At 43.7% G+C, this 18,119-nt stretch overlaps 1 protein-coding gene across 4 annotated transcripts in view; it reads right to left on the bottom strand.

Annotated features, from left to right (window-relative positions):
- Window positions 1-8,787: 8,787 nt before the first annotated feature.
- robo1 (roundabout, axon guidance receptor, homolog 1 (Drosophila)) overlaps window positions 8,788-18,119 on the bottom strand; it is a 200,146-nt gene continuing 190,814 nt past the window's right edge. For 3 of the 4 annotated variants that reach the window (XM_062561224.1, XM_062561225.1, XM_062561227.1), the window contains 9 exons: window positions 17,099-17,485; window positions 16,234-16,350; window positions 14,844-15,033; window positions 14,385-14,609; window positions 13,473-13,972; window positions 13,207-13,368; window positions 10,678-10,953; window positions 10,403-10,590; window positions 8,788-10,002 (listed from right to left, as the gene is read on the bottom strand). In XM_062561224.1, the coding sequence (XP_062417208.1) occupies window positions 9,988-10,002; window positions 10,403-10,590; window positions 10,678-10,953; window positions 13,207-13,368; window positions 13,473-13,972; window positions 14,385-14,609; window positions 14,844-15,033; window positions 16,234-16,350; window positions 17,099-17,485 (2,060 nt within the window). In that variant the 3' untranslated portion in view covers window positions 8,788-9,987. The remainder of the gene's footprint in view (window positions 10,003-10,402; window positions 10,591-10,677; window positions 10,954-13,206; window positions 13,369-13,472; window positions 13,973-14,384; window positions 14,610-14,843; window positions 15,034-16,233; window positions 16,351-17,098; window positions 17,486-18,119) is intronic. The other variant, XM_062561226.1, reaches the window with a different exon arrangement.

Here is an 18,119-nt window from a genome sequence, read left to right as displayed (position 1 = left end):
TTTTCTTTTTCTTTTGGTTTTGTTATAAGATGAACTAACATGGAGGTGATGCATCTTAATTGGGTTGATGTATAATTTATCTTGACAATAAAACCAGTGTAGTTCATTACATAACTGATTAAGAAGATATGCAGCGGAACAGACCGCATTAGTTAATCAAATGTCGTGCGATGCTTTAAGGAACCGTGTGAATACACAAGCGCACGCAACCGTCGCCGTTTCTGCTGGCTGCACACGTCTCATGCCTGGACCTGCAGAGGAGGCCGGTAGCGAGGAAGTCGGGGTCAGTTGTGGTGTAACTGAAGTGAACTAATAGCATTGAGTAAAACATTAATGCATGTGAACTATGAGTCAAAGCTATTAGAAGCTTTGTTCTTAATGCTGAGTCTGGTGGACAAGTTCAACCCAGCGGAATCTGTGACACAGTGGACTCTGTGGGTTGTTGAGTGAATTGGACAGTAAAATAGTATGAGCACATAAAAAGAATTCAAGTATTAAAGCCACAGGCTCACAGGTGATTATTTTAAACTATTACATAATTAAGTTATTTTATTTTCCTTTCCCCAATGAATTATTTAGACTCATTGTTATAGAATTAAAAAATAGATTATAGAGAAGACCCAGGAGTTTGCTATTAGCATATATCACAAATTAGCAAGGAGAAAATTCTAGAAGGGATTATTTAATTATTTGGCCAACTTCATTAGAAATGTAGGCAGTATAAAGGTCTTTAGTTTGCGATGTGCTTCTCATTCTGCGTAACTGAGTCCACACCTGACTAGACTGTGAGGCAGGACGGTGGAAGGGACAGAGCCACAGTCCTCAGCCGTCCAGGAGATAGATGCGTCCTGCCGCATTATAAATTGGCTGTCGGAAACATTGTGCAATGGAAACGACAATTTTTGAGGAGTTACAGGCTGAGTGACATTGATGGAGAGACGAAAAGGAGGAAAGGATGGGGCGACGGTCGGGAGGGAAGGTGTAGTGAGGTGGAAATAGGGAGAAGACAGTTGTGCGTTGAATGTTTCATAAAGGGCTGACGTTTGTGAGATGGCTATTTCAGAACCAAAGACCTTGAAGGACAGAAGCGCATGTAGCATGGTTATTGTATTTCCATTAAGGAAACAAATACACTGTACTGTTGTTAAAGCTACAACTGGGATCATTTTCTTAAGTTTTTTTTTTTTTTGTCTCTTAATTGCTTCACTTGTACAGCATATTTCCTGTGAACTACTTCATAAACACGACCACATTCTCTAAGCAGAACAATGACTGGCTTGAAACCAGAAGCGCCACACTATAGAATAGCAATTATCCCAAGGATTGGCAGGTTTGATAAAGTTAATGAAACCTTATGACTTGGCAAACTAGCTTCATGGTTAATTCAGGACTTCCTGGATGGAGGTGGACGTTATGGGAGAACTGTTCCGCCTGCGGGATGGTAAAGTGATTTGGCCGTGCGCCACAGATGTCTGCCACAGGAGAGATAGTAGCTGTCTGCTGCACAATGGATGAGGTGAGGAAATGAGAGAGACATGAAAACCACGGCGACTAGAGGAAAGACGCGAATGCTTTCATCTCCATTTTTGTTCCAATGATCTTATTTTGACCATTTCAAGGGATCACCTGGTAATGACGGAAGATAAATTGGCGTTCCTGTAATTGCCTGGACCTTTTAACCCGGAGGCAGGAAGTGATCACGTTTCCCTGGGAGGTCTAGCGTTTGGCCTCTATCTTAGAACAGCTATTGACACGCTGCAGTAATGGCCTACCTTAGGGTTGGTAGCTTCACGCAGAGTAATGATGACCCATGCTCGCCTGCAAGCCACTTCTTTTCTCATCGATGCAATTACCTCACCGAGGCACGGCTGGCCAAATTCCCCCACAGCAAGGGGGAAGATCACCGTTTCTGCGTGTTCCCCTTGAGAAGGTCCCGAAGCAGAAAATACCTAAAGAAGAATGCAGCATTTTTGTTAGAGTGAAGCTAATTGGTGGCTCTATAATATTGAAATGGATATACAAGACGTTGTGTGCAAAGGTGCTTTAATTATTGTTGACGCTTATGTGCGTTTAGCCCCCACCAGTGAAAAATGAGATGACAAAAGAGGTAATTTCCTCTTCTCTCAAGATGGTGCGTAATTGTGTGAGCTACAGTTAACGGGGGGGGGGAGGGGGGGCAGCAGCAATGTGTATGTGCGAGGCTTCTCCCTCCCGGTTCCTTCTGACAAAGACTTTAATTCTGCGTAATTATACAGATGGATTGAAATATACAGAAAGACAGGGAATCACTCCAATTATGCAGAGTTGATTAAAACTTGGGCCCCTTACCAGTGTGCTGCGGGAGCGTGGGGGGGGGGGGTGATCTGTGCAACATAGAAACCAGGACACATAAGTGAACATCTGCATGACCAGGACCAAACCACATGAGTCGATCTTTGAATCTCTTGCAAAAATTTAAAAAAAGGCGTTTCCCCCTCTACGACGAAGCTGAACGATGAAAATACCGCTGGATGGTGCGGTGCATGAAGAGTCTCCTCATGTTGAAAGCCCACCGCCTCCTAATGAAGACGGATCAGTGCTATTCTCTTACTGACAAACGCACTGGGTGTACAGCACAGCCCGTCTCCTGTGTTGTGTCACTGCATATAGCTGCAGCATTTACAAGCAGCGTTGAGGATCAGTCCTCTGCATCTGGAGACCATGGTCAGTGGAGGAGAACGAGGAAGAGACAAAAGGGAGGAAGAAAAAATGGGCGGTAGAGAATAAAAGGGGAAGAGACAGAGGGGAATAGAGAAAAATATTACAAATAGGGAGGAACAGAGTGAAAAGGGCAAGACATTTGTCACCCTTTCCAACAGGACCATAGGAAGAACGAACAATATCATTAATCTCCTGACATTTCAATATTGTATTAACCTTTCTAGTGGAATTCTTTGGGCTCATTAGTCTTTTTTGATAGGGAGAAAAATAGTAATCAATAGAACAAGCTCCGGACGCAATCTAGGAAATATACTGCAGTCAAATAACATACAACCTCAAGCCAATCATATGATTCTGCCCTGTCTTCAGCAATCACTCCCATTATCTACTTTAAATGAATTACTTAACATCCAAATATATCAAATTAAACAATAAATGAGAATGAAAGGGAACAGCTGTTGCTCTCAAGTAGGTCACAGTCATAAAAGAGAAGAATGGCTGGGCTGTTACAGCTTAAGACAGCAACACAAGCCCATCAGCCATGTTATTCTTAAGAGAAGAAAGCCCCAAGGCCACACAAAGCGTGATGAGCCTGTGTCTCATCTTCGGCACTCAGTCAATCAACAAGCTGTCAGCAACAGAGAAATAGAGGAACGAGTGGTGGCTGCTGAGGCAACACGAATCCACAGGCCCCCCACATCCCTTTAACCTGCACCGCCACCATCCTTCCTTCCCTCCAATACCTCCACAGCCTGCTCACCCGTGTCCTCAGTTTCTGTCAATCAATGCCTAAAGAGCACCAGCCATTGAAATCATCAGCTCTCCCCAGGTCATTTGACTAAGAAAACAGCCTAATTTATCCCCATTATGCGCCCTCGCTGAGCATCAAGCACCGCCAGGCCTTTTGTCTCATCATTTACATTCAGCCTCTGTGATTGGTCGGGCCAGTGTTTGGTTGAGCGTGTTCAGCGATGTTGTTGAGCAATGAAAACGTGTCACTTTTGAATGGAGTGATTATTATGTTTGAATTGTGCATTCCTAACCTTGAGGTGGAGTAGCAGAGGTTCAAGGGTTATTTCAATAATGTCATTATAGTTATGGTGAACACCTTGTGTCAGACAAAGGTCTGGATTTCTTTTAGTTAACTGGGAAACTACATCTCCCTTTATTTCTATTATAAGATTTAGCAGGAATCAATTGTATTTTAATTAAATAAACATTGTTTTCTGAACAGGAACCACCAATAATCCACAGTAAGTGGACTGAAGAACATTAACGCCTGGTGAAAACCTTTTTTTTAATAGATTTTTAGATATTTGCATGTATTTCCATCCCTCGCTTTGATCTGTTTTTAATCTTTGTAGAATGTCTGCATCAATGTGATGGTTATTATCTAACGTCATTAACAGCATCGCCAGACATGTATTTGTTTCAATGTTTTATGTTAAACTTCCTATAAATGTAGATGAATCCTGAAGGTACAAGTCAAGTATTTGATTGGTTTGACACAAATTTCATTTTGGAGAAAATGAACTAAGTGAATTGTACGGCAGGTTTAAATTCATCACTTCATTCACGTGTGTAGTGGTGTCACTAAAAAAAAACCCACTATTTGTATTTATATATACACTCACCGGCCACTTTATTAGGTACCCCATGCTAGTAACGGGTTGGACCCCCTTTTGCCTTCAGAACTGCCTCAATTCTTCGTGGCATAGATTCAACAAGGTGCTGGAAGCATTCCTCAGGGAGTTTGGTCCATATTGACATGATGGCATCACACAGTTGCCGCAGATTTGTCGGCTGCACATCCATGATGCGAATCTCCCGTTCCACCACATCCCAAAGATGCTCTATTGGATTGAGATCTGGTGATTGTGGAGGCCATTTGAGTACAGCGAACTCATTGTCATGTTCAAGAAACCAGTCTGAGATGATTCCAGCTTTATGACATGGCGCTTTATCCTGCTGAAAGTAGCCATCAGAAGTTGGGTACATTGTGGTCATAAAGGGATGGACATGGTCAGCAACAATACTCAGGTAGGCTGTGGCGTTGCAACGATGCTCAATTGGTACCAAGGGGCCCAAAGAGTGCCAAGAAAATATTCCCCACACCATGACACCACCACCACCAGCCTGAACCGTTGATACAAGGCAGGATGGATCCATGCTTTCATGTTGTAGACGCCAAATTCTGACCCTACCATCCGAATGTCGCAGCAGAAATCGAGACTCATCAGACCAGGCAACGTTTTTCCAATCTTCTATTGTCCAATTTCGATGAGCTTGTGCAAATTGTAGCCTCAGTTTCCTGTTCTTAGCTGAAAGGAGTGGCACCCGGTGTGGTCTTCTGCTGCTGTAGCCCATCTGCCTCAAAGTTCGACGTACTGTGCGTTCAGAGATGCTCTTATGCCCACCTTGGTTGTAACGGGTGGTTATTTGAGTCACTGTTGCCCTTCTATCAGCTCGAACCAGTCTGGCCATTCTCCTCTGACCTCTGGCATCAACAAGGCATTTCCGCCCACAGAACTGCCGCTCACTGGATGTTTTTTCTTTTTCGGACCATTCTCTGTAAACCCTAGAGATGGTTGTGCGTGAAAATCCCAGTAGATTAGCAGTTTCTGAAATACTCAGACCAGCCCTTCTGGCACCAACAATCATGCCACGTTCAAAGTCACTCAAATCACCTTTCTTCCCCATACTGATGCTCGGTTTGAACTGCAGGAGATTGTCTTGACAATGTCTACATGCCTAAATGCACTGAGCTGCCGCCATGTGATTGGCTGCTTAGAAATTAAGTGTTAACGAGCAGTTGGACAGGTGTACCTAATAAAGTGGCCGGTGAGTGTACAGTATATGTTGACTATATGCTTATTAGCTTCTGTTTTTGACTGCTTAGTTGTCCTGTTCCTTGTCTTTATGGACCATGTTTTGCATACTGCATGTTTCTCTCTACATGGAATAGTGTTGCATTGTTTTCTGATTGGCACACGATTCAGACACATTTGATCGGCCTCTTTGGATTCGTCTTTGGTGCCTGATATTCTTTCTTTAACTTTTGAAAGTCGCAGACTGCCGTGAGTCTGTTTAATGTATTCTGCTAATCAAAGTGCTTATAGCAGTATTAATAATTACCATAAGCACTTTGATAGAGACGATAACTCATGGGTAATATTAAATGTTTCGTGGTGAGATCAGATTGCAGATGCAAAAGAGGACAGCAGAAAAAAAGCTGAGGGGGGGGGAAGATTCAAGGCGTCAGCAGGAGGAGGCCATATATTCCTCTGGGTTAATTGTGCGGACCCCATCGGCACTAAAAAAGGATGGTTAGAATGACAAATGGATGTACCAATCACCCGGATTACTTCCCGGTTATTAAAAAAAACTTGGTTTTGGCTGCCTTCCACACTCCCTCTCCCATTACTTCCGGGCTGTATCACCACTGACGGTTATCTTTTCATTTTTTTTTTTTTTTTTTTTAATAACGCCTCTCCGCTCGAATTTTACTAGTTGAAACAAGCCGAAATGTTTAACATTGATTAAAAACAACTTTTTGTAATGATGTGAAATTGTGATGAGTTGCTTTGTGAGATCATTACACGTAAATGAGTTTTGATTGATTGTCTGAAGAGGTGACGTTTGACCTTGCAGCTGCAGTGTAAATGTCTGTGAAGAGGTGCTGGTAAGCTGTCTACACGCTGTGCACCTGTGACGGCGAGTTGTTTGCTGGCGCTCTCGCGTAGGGTGGCGACCGTAAGATGAGTAGTGAGACAGTGCACAGCTGTGCACTTAATTACCTCCTAGTTGGGGAAGGAGGTTAATGAAGCAGCTTGGCGTTCAGAAATGAGAGACAGCCTGAGTGTGCACAAAATGCATTGGTATACTGCTGCTGGGACGCGGTGTAAAGCGACAGCAGTTCAAATTGTTGATTGGATGAATTGAAACATTGAAGGGGTAAAGAGAGCGAGCCTGAAGTTACTGTGGATTACAGATGTGTAGCTCTCTTCCATACAGAGTGATCAGGTCTCATGCTGACATTGCTTTATTTGATAGTTATGGACCTGATGCGTGCAGGTGCTAGTTTAAGTGAATGTACATAAGGAAATTGCTTGATATACTTAAGCTCCCTCTATTGATCAGTGGATCAATGGGACCTTTTAGTTTGTTTCAAGTCTTTCTGGTGGGAGAGGTTTTGTGATATCTACAGTTTGGCAGACATTTACTGTGGCTAAACAAAAAAATACAGTTGAACATGTACTATTATAGTGTCTGTCATTCACTATTTCCCAAAGTGTTGAATTTTTTTTGTCCAACCTATAGTTCAAGGTTTTAGTGACATGCCACTACACTTCCGAGCCTTCCCCAGAGCAGACAGGTAAGTAACTATGAGGATTAAACCAACTACTCATTGTGCATATTCATTCTATTACAGGGTGAATAACCTCAGCCGCCAGTGTAGCTGCTTAATATCCTTAATTACCTGCATCTCATTTTGGGGCCTGGACACACCTCCATTCATTATAATGATGGATGAAGGCATACGGTGACGCTCTCCCCTATTCCAAATGTGTTCTTGTTTAGAAAGGGGCCCATTAGCGAACACCTGCGGGAATGAGGGGGGGGGGGGTGGGAGCTCCAAAAGCTGAAAGAGACCAAAAGAGAGAGAGGGGGGGGGCACATTCTGGGACCACGCTGTCATAGCTCAACCATAATAAACATTGCCAAATTGTACTAATGTTTCTAACTTAAATGTTTAGTAAACCTCCAATCCATTTGGCACCAATTACATTTTTTTATCACACAAAGAAAATGATACATATCAAATGTGCAAATGCTGTGAAATGGGTTATAGTCTTTTGATGAGATTACATCGCTACATTCCTTTACTTTTACATTAATACATTGAAATAAACCCAAATGAAATGTATTTTAGAATGGGCAATGAATTGGATGAGTGTGGCTTTGAGCGGAGGACCCTGAGCCATAGTCATTAGCTTGGAAAAACAACTTTTTTTAGCGCTGTAGAAAGTATAAGTGGTAGGAACAGTCTCTTTCTTCATCTGTGGTGTTTTGATAAGACAGACAGACATTAAAGATTCTCCATCGGCCAGGTTAGACGTAATAAACTGGAACACATTCCTTTTGGTCTCTAATTAGGGTAAGGTCTAGAACTCCTTGTGTGGCGGCAATGTCATCTTCTGGTTTTTAGATATTTAGTTTTGCAGCGTCAGCAGTAATCCCACTGACATGAGTGCTGTGAAATAAGATGAACACTGTCTGCTCTCTTATGTAACCTCATTGAAGCCTCCTTACTCCTAATTGGCACCAATCTAGGCCTGTCAAACTGAACATAATCCCTTCACCGTTGGTTTTAGCCTCTCTAAATGTCTTCACTGAATGACATGAGATACTGATATTGTGAGTAATGGCAAACACTAATGGAGTTGGCATTTGGTAATGCATTTGAATAGCTACTGTACAGAACATAAATGACTGTTTAGCCCCTGAGCCAAGAATATTGATGGTTCCCACCTTGACTGTACATTGTGTCCTCTCCAGTGAGCCAAGATAAAATGATTTCATGTTAGAATGTACTAGATGCAATGACGTTGAGCCTTATTCAAATGCTTTTCTGTTAAAGCTATAACAAATGTATTTGTATAGTAATCAGCCTTCAGATTAGTTAGGACTTTTTCTAGGATTATTTTGTACAAGATACCTTACTAGGTTTTTTCACGTGCTGTTTCGACTTTAAAGGACTAATCAGGACTTTTCCCTTATGTCATAATATAGCATAACTTTTGTACATTTTTTTCACTTTTTGCAACCAAATAAACTAGGATTTATTTTCTTTCTATGTACCATAACTTTCTGTAAACCTTTGAGAACATTAAAATTGTAATTTAGGTTTGCAAAAGAAAACACATGAGGTCCGCATAAAACATTTCCCAATTGTCGTCTAGGGAGCAGCTGCGCAGTTTGTCCTTGATGAGATTAAAAATGTGGTTTCTTTTTGGCTGCTTGTTCAGTTTTTTGTTAAAGAAAAAGACTCCTCTCAGAGGAGGTTGACATAATAACAAGGGAGAATGTAGTTTGAATTTTTTATTCATTTTTTTTATTACTTCTTTTTACTTTTTTGCTTTACGAAACAAATGCTTGCAGATGTCATATGAATAAACAGCACCCTTCCTTCTTAAAAGGATCCATCACCACTGCCAAATCAAGAAAAGAGACGACTCTTGTCCAACCAGCACCTCTCCAGATTCCCAAAGTGACTTATTTCCTGTATTTGACATTTGTTTAAGTGCATTAGTAGACAACATAACCATTTCGATTAATGTGCAATAGCTGAATTTATGGTCAATGCGAAAAGATATATACATTGCAGCTATGACTCACATTAACTGTCTTTCAACACTTGAGCTAGCGTCAGAACTGGAGAGGGTGACAATCACAACGCAAGGAGTCTACTTTCAAGCCCGTCCTTCGTAAACAGCAACCTTTACCTACATCATCATCAGGATTAACTAGACTCTTTTGTCGTACCTGTTTTCCTCCAGTAAGACAAAAAGGTTAATAGATAGAATGGTTTAAAATAAAGTTTAGTGATTGTGCTTTTAAAACCAAAGTAAAACAAATGACAAACATTGACATCAACACGAAACATAACAGTGCATTATAAAATACAAAAGAAAAGAAAAAAAAATCCCAAAGGGGCACTTTCTTGGGGCAGCTAAATAATATAGCAATTTACAACTTGGATGGAATTGATAAAATAATTATATTTACTGGAATAATAAAATTAGGATTCACAAAATAAAAAAGGGAGACATATTTCAGGTACCACAGTGGGTAAAACAAGAAGACGTGTATACACGTATATTTACAGACAGTCCACCCCGCTCTGCTTGCAGCTAATTCAAGACAGTAACATCTGACTGTTTGGGCTCTCCAAAGCTCTTGTCGAGGCAAGCAGAGTCATGTCAATGTCTGGAATAAGATTTCACTCCATATTGCATTGGAATTAAATGTAAATATACTACTGCGTATTTTGTTTTGAATGCACTCTATCTTCAGACGGTCTTCCTTTTTTTTTTTTTTTAAATGGACATAGAAAATGATAAGGTAGAAAAAAAACCATTGGTCTGTTTTCCAGATGTAAAGAAACACTACTGATGTACAGCATAATGGCAGCAAACATGATGGTGAAATACTGAGATATTTAAAGTTGTAAGAGAAACAATGGTGCTCCACTCTTGGGAAAAGTCAGGACAGTTCCTCTGTTCTTCAGCTTTCTACCATCTAAGGGAAAAACAAACATGTTTTGTTAACATCCGCCTTTCGTCTGATGGTAGCGTATTCCAAATATCTCTGCACAGCCAGTATAAAGTATGGAGAACTTATGAAAAAAAACATAACATGGAGACACTACAACCATTACATCATTATTAGATCACATAGTTGGAGAACGTTAAACAATGAAGTTTATTTTATAAGGCAAAAAATGAGGCTTGTGTTGTATGTATTTGTATGTCATAAGTGAGATTGTATTTTTCAAAATCTGAAATATGGGTATTAGTGTAATCGATTGAAAGAGCCTGTATACTTCACAAATAGTGTTTTATGATATACTGTAGTGTGTCTGGCTATACTGTAATTTCATCAACTATGACATCACATGCTTATATGATTACAGTTTTACCTGAAGCTCTTCATCTCCTTGTTGGAAGGCCCCTGTGGTGTTAAGGCCCATGTCTGCAGGGTTCCTGCGGCCTCCTTCTCCTCTTCGCCGACCCCCTGACCCCCTCGAGGACATGGAGCTGGAAGAGCTTGGGTCCCGGGGGCTGTTCACTGTGGGGAACTGTGGCCGGCTATAGGGCAGAATGTCCTCTGAACCAGGGGACAAAAGAACAGGCATATAAAAAAACACTACACATTGAACTAAAGGACACCCTCACATTGTTCTTGTTGTCGTACCTGGGTGTTGCCGTGCCTTGTTGGCGACGCTTCCCTCGTGTTTAATCCCTTTTCCTCCATGAGCAGTCTTTTGTCTCTCTTGGGCATCTTTGCGGTCAGACGAGCTGTTTCTGGGGTCCGAGCCCTCCCTGGGCCGATAACCGCCCGTTCCTCCTCTCTTGTCTCGAACCTCACCTACTTTGGGGGAAATCACTCCCCGGCCTTCCAGGACCCCCTTGGAGGGGTGTGTAGGCGACTTGAGCACTGCCGGAGGTGGGATAGGTGGCGGTGGAAGATCTGAAGGACGGGAAGAAAGACGGTATTAACCACAGACATTCAAAAATATAATGTCTCAGACCTGCAAGTCATGCATGTATGCAAGCACACTCAGAATAGAGCTATGTTGTACACAGAACAGAGGAAATTGGGGAGGCCAAATGAGGTGAGCATGACGGTCAGCAGCTGGCGCTGTAACCCGCTGAAACGCCCCTGTCAATTAATCACTGCTGCTCGTCCTTGAGCCAATATTGCCGCCCGGCCTCTCACACATCACGCGGAGAGGAAAAAAAAAGCATTGTCTGCCTGCAAGTGATGTCTTTCCATCTTCTAATCAGCATCCGCCCCAAAGGATAGATTTGTCAGCAGCAACGCTTTTAATCCGTTGTGTTGAAAACGCTAAACTCAACTCTTACACCTCGCTTGCATTTTAAAAGCAAGATTTTGGAACAATATTTGCTACTAGGCGAGGGGATTCAGGTAGCTTCATGCACACGTCTGATTATCCTAAACATGAATCCATTCCTCCTGCATATAACAGGTGACAGCCAATGCAATACTGCAGAGATGTGTCTGCAGTATTTTACTATCGCTCTTCCCTTCTGAGTCATGCGTCACTCCGATCAATGCCACGGTCTGTGAGATTTGCCTCACTACCTGGGAGAAGGTGGGCGCCTGTTGGATTTATGAGGGAATATCTTGTTTTGAAAGGTATCTCTTGGCTTGCACGAGGAGGCAGGGTTCGTGGGCCTAGCGGTTAATTTAGCAGAGAAGGCTAAGACAGATCAAAAGGGGCAGGAAAGGATTAAGTACAGGGAGGAGGTAGACATAGGCATTAGAGTCAATAGCAATATGATTAATGGGGGGGGGGGGGATATAACTCGAGAGTGTCCACATTCCACTGTGCAAACATGAGTAACATAAGGTGTGAAGTAGAATATTTGGCTTGGGAGGGTTTTATTTATTTACTGTCCACCTTTCACCTAAATAACACCCACTTTGGAAGCAGAATACAGAACGTCAGGTGGGGGTTGGTGGTGGGGAATAACCTCCAAATGAAAAACAATCCATTCAGATCAAATGCAATCAGGAGAACTAGTGGACAGACAGCGCTGCAGCGCTCTCACTCCGCCCCCTGGATGCTCAAACAAAGACTGAGGAGAGTGGAGAGTGGAAAGGGATGGAGAGATCACTCCAAAGGGAGGGGCGGCAGATGGGGGGAAGAAGCCAGGACACAAGGATGATGGCTGGGGGGGGGGGGGACTGGGGGGGTTGGGGGTTGTATTTTCTGCAGCGATATAGCTGGCCTGGCTACCAGTGAGCTGGATATTAAATCTCCCTGTCAAGTGCTTCCAACACTCAAGGACACCTGACACTAACAGGAGGGCCATCTCTGGGACAGCACATACTGTACACAGCAGAGGGGGCGTCTGCAGGTAAATAAATAAAATCTGGTATTTCCGCATCATGAACGCCGAGAGGAAACGGGCGGAAAGTTTTTTTTTTTTTTTTTTCTCTCCCACTAGTAGGCTGTGCGTTGTGAAGAATCATGCCGTGAAAAAGTGAATAGCTCTTTTACTTAACAAGGTCAAGGCTTTTCCTTCTCTTTGCGGTTGCTCCGGTATTTAGCCCCTGTTTGGTTTATGTTCGACTCTCACCGGGTGAAAAGTGGCACTTCGGTATGAGCCACAGCACCTGGATCAATTTCATTAGTGGCCAGAGTGGAGAGACATCCCAGTGTCAGCATAGCCGAGCTGGCCAGCGCTCCCCTGAGACAACGCCCCCCCCCCCCCCCCCCCATAGCCCTGGCCTCCAGCCTGCTACATGCCCGATCTGTTCAGCACTGAGCGGTTTAGGAGCACTGCCGTGTACGCATGTGCATTAAACTCTGGCTCAAGAGGCACCCAAACGCAGTCCGTTATGGCCACTACTTCGCTTTTTCCTTCCATATCTGTAGAGGGAATTCAGGCAATGTTTGGTGTAAATTGGTCATCTGGGTGGTGGGATACGGCTAGCTATACTATAACCCAGTTGGCTTTATTGTATATTGAGGTTGTATCTTTACATACAAACCTGCCAACTTAAATTTAAGTCTATAAATTAAAATGTGGGCCTCAACAAGAGGTTTACATTGCAGCTTAGCTCAATTGATATTCATTATTTGGGGAGGAATCTATAATGACATACGTTGTTAGTGTACATATCCCACTTCGCGCGATTACAAGAAAATTGTTACATACATATCAGCCAACAGAAATCCTATTCAATGTGTACCTTCGTTATAGGCTTCACGGCGCTGGTTCCCCGGATGACCAGCAGGGTGCTGTTTCTGCTTCTTAGGAGGCCTCCTGTGTACAGCTGCCATACTCATGTTACTGTCTGTCGACACCGGGCTACCAGGGCGATGACTTGAAGGGTTTATTTGGTATTTTCGTGCTGAGAATAGCAACAGAGGAATCATTTAGTTTCGCTTCACTATTCCTTGCATTCTTTTTTTGCGATAATGTGCCTTGTGGCTGCAGCAATGACATGGAACCTACCAGAAGCACCTCCGACCTCATGGCCCAGCGTGTTGGGGTATTTGGCCGTCCTGTGGCCTGAATACTCTGCAGCCGCGGCAACCGCTTGAGCAAAGTCAGCGTCGGTGAAGAAGGATCCGTCGGAGGAGCTGACGGCGCTGGACCTCCCCGAAGAGACATTATCCTCTTCAGAAGCGGAACCCCACCCGTTGATCATGGAGCCGGTCACCGAGCTCTCCAGGTCGCCCATGCTGGACGCAGGCGTCTGTTCGAGCCCTCGTAGCAGCAACCGTCGAGGGTGCATCTGGGGGTGGTGGGGGTGTGTGTGGGGGTGGGTGTGGTGGTAGTGCATCTTGGCCACCTCTACGTCTGTCTCGTCGCCCTCTTCCTCCAATATGTCGTCGTCCTCCTCCTCCTCTTCCTCCTCCATTCCATCAGTGTCCAATGGGCTGGTGACGTACCCGTATGGGTGTGAAGGAGAGAGGGGCTTAGGGGGGGCCGGAGGGCTCACAGTGTGCCGCCTACAACGGGTGAGAAATACACAGTAACCATGATGAGTAATCCTGTTTTGTATCAATTCTGTACAAAAAGTCAAATATACCAGCCAATTATGAAGGGAACAAACTGTAAATCACATTCTATTTTAAATAATTCTTTGGAAACACAACTAAGCAAATTAGACAGTTTTTGATGTTGGGGCAATATTTCTCTTTTAGAACCAGATGATAGGCTAGTTTACCACAAAACACATTGTTTATAATAGATATTAATACTTTGACAGTGCTGCCTCTGTGGTGTAGTGATGTAATGACTTTTCAAATCACTGCAAGTAGATGCATTTAAAAATGAGAATGAAAGTGAAATGAATCTAAAATATAAGATTTGCTTTTGAAAAGACTCAATATATCCTTGGGAGACATCACACAGGTGTACCTGCGTTCGTGGCTGTCCAGTGCGTCCTGGAGCATTGGCTGCATCTCCTCCTGGGGTGAGGGGGTGAGAGTGGCTGTGGACTGGTGACTGTAAGATACAGCTGCAGGGGAAGAGGCTGCCCCTCGGATGGGAGGAGTCGGCCCCCTCTCCATCTCCTCTTCCAGCTCATCCGGCTGCAGGTACATGTCAGAGGGGGGCATGGGGCACTGCATGTCTGGTTCACAGCTGCCAACCGAGGAAAACAAGCCTCGTTAGCGTCATATCGCTCTCAAAAAAAAGGAGAAGAATGTTTTCCCATAGTGAAGGCGGGGAAACATAAACTGAATATTCATGGCAGCCTTCTATCAGGGTCTGACACAACTCTAGCACTAATAGATAGGAAACCCTTGGGGCAAATGCTGCCAATGGAGGCGAGAAATAACAGAAAAGATGAAGAATTTAAATAGAGTGTGTGCATGCCTGTCAGCTCGTCGCTGTCTTTGTGTCTGCGCAGACAAGTCCCACCTTTCTTCCATTGACAGGGTGTACTCCTCGGTGCTCCGACTTGGGGGTGGGTTTGCAGGGGGAGGGGGCAAAAGGTCAGCCCAATTCATTGTGCTCTGTTTGGGTAGTTTGGGGGTGCGCACTCCCTTCTTCTGACCCTGACTCCCTGCTCAAATAAATAAAAAAGCACTCCGTCAGTCACAAGTAACCTGCAGACACATACTTATAGTCACTGTGTCACTGAAAAGCACATCAATTATTTATGTTTAAGAAATTGCAAGGTAATGAGCAAAGATTTGGCATCAGATAAAATGCGTTAACAAGACTGGCTAGCATAGAAAAGATCATTTTACATGCAGGAGTGCAAAGGCTAATGCAACCGTCCACTTTTATGCAAGTGTGCACACACTCTCAGCTATTAAATTATGGGAAACACAATGAAACGCAGCCATTTCCCTCCAGCAAGTACAAAGACAAAAGGTAGGAGGAAGGCGCCCAATTAATACCAAACTATGAGAATTGTGAACCAATGAGCTGTGAGGTGCAGCGAGCACTAAAGGCTTCTCCTTAATGACTTGAGTCTCAAACGCAATATCAGAATGGATACGTGGCATTAAGGTGGCAGTGTTGCATACCGTCTGCAATGTGTTATCATTTGTCCTTGTCTGCAGGCCGACATTGAGGCCCTGATGAATTTTGTCGACTCCCTCCCGGGATTAAAGTACAGCTAATTAAAAGAAAAACTGAGGAAAAATAAAGAATAAATAAAGGCTCCTTTTATTAAATTTGCTATGAACATCCCTTGAATGATGTTGCGGCGAGAAAAGAAAAGGCACAACATGCATAATCCCGGCATGGTGCTCATGTCTTTGTATGGAGTCATTGTTATCGGTTTCCTCCTCTCTTTTTGTTCTGCAATTTTCCACTTTCTGACGGCATCTCCCTTTCAATATCTCTTCATGGTAAGCTGACATGGAAATTAATCAAATTACCATTTTAAAGAATGCATTATTAGCATCTCAAAGTGATTTATTGCGTTTGCGCAATACTGGAATTTTCAAATGGACCCGGAGGTTGTGTGTGATTATGGAGTAATCATAATAACAATAAGCCTGGACAATTGCGCTGAAAAATCCAAAAGAGCAAAGTATTAACAACAAATCTCCAAATAAAATGTGATTAAGAGACTTTTTTAAAAACAAAAAGATCACAAAGTATTTTGTTAAGTATGTTAAAGTAAAGAAAAAAAGAAAATAGCGACCAATGTCATAAAATAGTATCTTATCTAAAAAAAATCCTACAAAGTGATGGCATAATCCTGGAAAAGGTCATAAAAACTCATGTTATTTGATGCCATCTTTCTTACCGGAGGTACTACTGCTGCCTCGGTCGGAGCTGTTGTAGGAGCCTCCAGTGTGGCTGTCATGGGTCTGGTTGTAGGGGATGGTTACTGCCACGGGGCCGTCACCTCCTCTGTAGCGGTCTGAACGTGGGAACAATGGAGTGTACAGTTAGTGCGGCCCCATGCGGACATCCTGCCAACTTAAAAACCACCTTTTGATGAACAAGGAAATTTGGGATAATATTTCATTGGCTGATTGCAACCATTTTGCAATGGAAAAGTTCAATTCTGTATACAATGAAAACATATTAGACTATGTACAGTGTGACCCCGGGCATGCCGTTCATGCTTCATCATTTTCAAGTGAGTGGGTGAACACATGCAGCATCTGCCCAAAAATCTCAAAGCTATCACACCAGAGGTGGCTCCCTTCTGCAGGTACAACTAGGTGATTATAGCTTCATTCACTGGTTACATCTCTGAGAGTTGTCTTTGTCCTTCCTTCAGAAATCCAACACTAAAGGAAATCACCCACACCTGCCTTCATCACAAAAAGACGACCACACGACGACAGCATTCACGGCCGGGCGCACATTTAGCGGCAAAGATTGAACGTGATTGCATGGCAGATGATGAGGGGTTACATGAGCGCCGTACAGGGATGCAGAAAGAAAGAATGATGCCGCTTATGTTGACTGAAAAGGAGCGAGAGATGAGGAACTGAGGAAATAATGAGCATGTATCTCTTCTAGAGGCTTCCACATTGAGGCTGGAAGAGCCGGGAAGAAAGAGCAGAAGAAAGTGGGGAGGGGGGGAAAAAGGGAAGATCATGGCTTGGAAGATCATGTCTCGGAGACGCCCTGTTTAACCGTGGCCTCCGCACACTCACCCTTGTTCAGCTTGTTTTGCTCCATGATGCTGTACTGTAGCTGGGAGGCCATTTCCTGTTTCTGCTGCTGAGCTGAAATGGGCTTCCAGCTGTGTTTTTCATTCACCTCCCCTCCACCCACGAGTCCTCCTCCACTCCCTCCGGTTCCTCTGTCCGAGTTAACGTTGTTGCCCATGATGGCGGACTGGATTAGCTGGGTGGTGGCGTACGGCGTCGGCTGGCCCCCCGGACCCACAAAGCGGCCATCTTTCAGGTTGGGGCTGTTGAAGGTCTTCATCTCATTGATCTTGTTGGACAAGTCAACGTCTCCATAGACTCCTGACTCTGGCACCATGAGGTTGGTCTGCTTGTTTTCCATCTGGTTGTTATAATTGGCGATGCAGTCCGCTGGAGAACATGAGGAGGTTATTTAGTCAATCTCGTCTAAAGCTGATTAACTTAGAAGCAGTGTGCCAGTTTGGCAAAAGGTTTTGATACATCTTCTGATCTACTGTAGAGATCAAAGCGTTTCTTTGAAGAAAGCAAAATACTTTTAAATAATCATTCCAAACTTTTCAAAAGGGACACAAGAGAGATATTGTTGTTTTATATTAGCTAAATGATGGTATACTTTAGGTGACTGACACAGGTGGTTTAGCATCCTTTCCTGCCAGGGCCTCCTCTGAGTCTCATCCATGACTCAATGTGGCCGTCATCTCTGTTATTTTCCATCTGACAGTGGGAGCATCGTTGCTCATTGACAGGGACGGAAAAACATGTCTGTATCAAAGACCTGGAATGAGGCGCGCAGCGAAAGCACAGCTCCACTGACAGATCCAATTTTCTCTGGCTCATAAAATATTCAAATCCTCCAGCAGATCCGAGAGCCAGCCTCGCGGCAAATACCAATGACGGCCGCAGGAGCGCACGCCGCTCGTGCCGCGCAAGTCAACTTCAAAAAGGCAGCTGCGTAAAGGCGCCCCTGTGGCTGAGATAAATGGACATTAAATCCTATTACGTTGCACTGGTCACCTAGTCAGGG

The sequence above is a fragment of the Pungitius pungitius genome, chromosome 3, assembly GCF_949316345.1.
Source record: "Pungitius pungitius chromosome 3, fPunPun2.1, whole genome shotgun sequence".
NCBI classification, from domain to species: Eukaryota; Metazoa; Chordata; class Actinopteri; order Perciformes; family Gasterosteidae; genus Pungitius; species Pungitius pungitius.
Note: the sequence above shows the minus strand (reverse complement) of the source record. Positions and strands in the feature narration are given on the sequence as shown.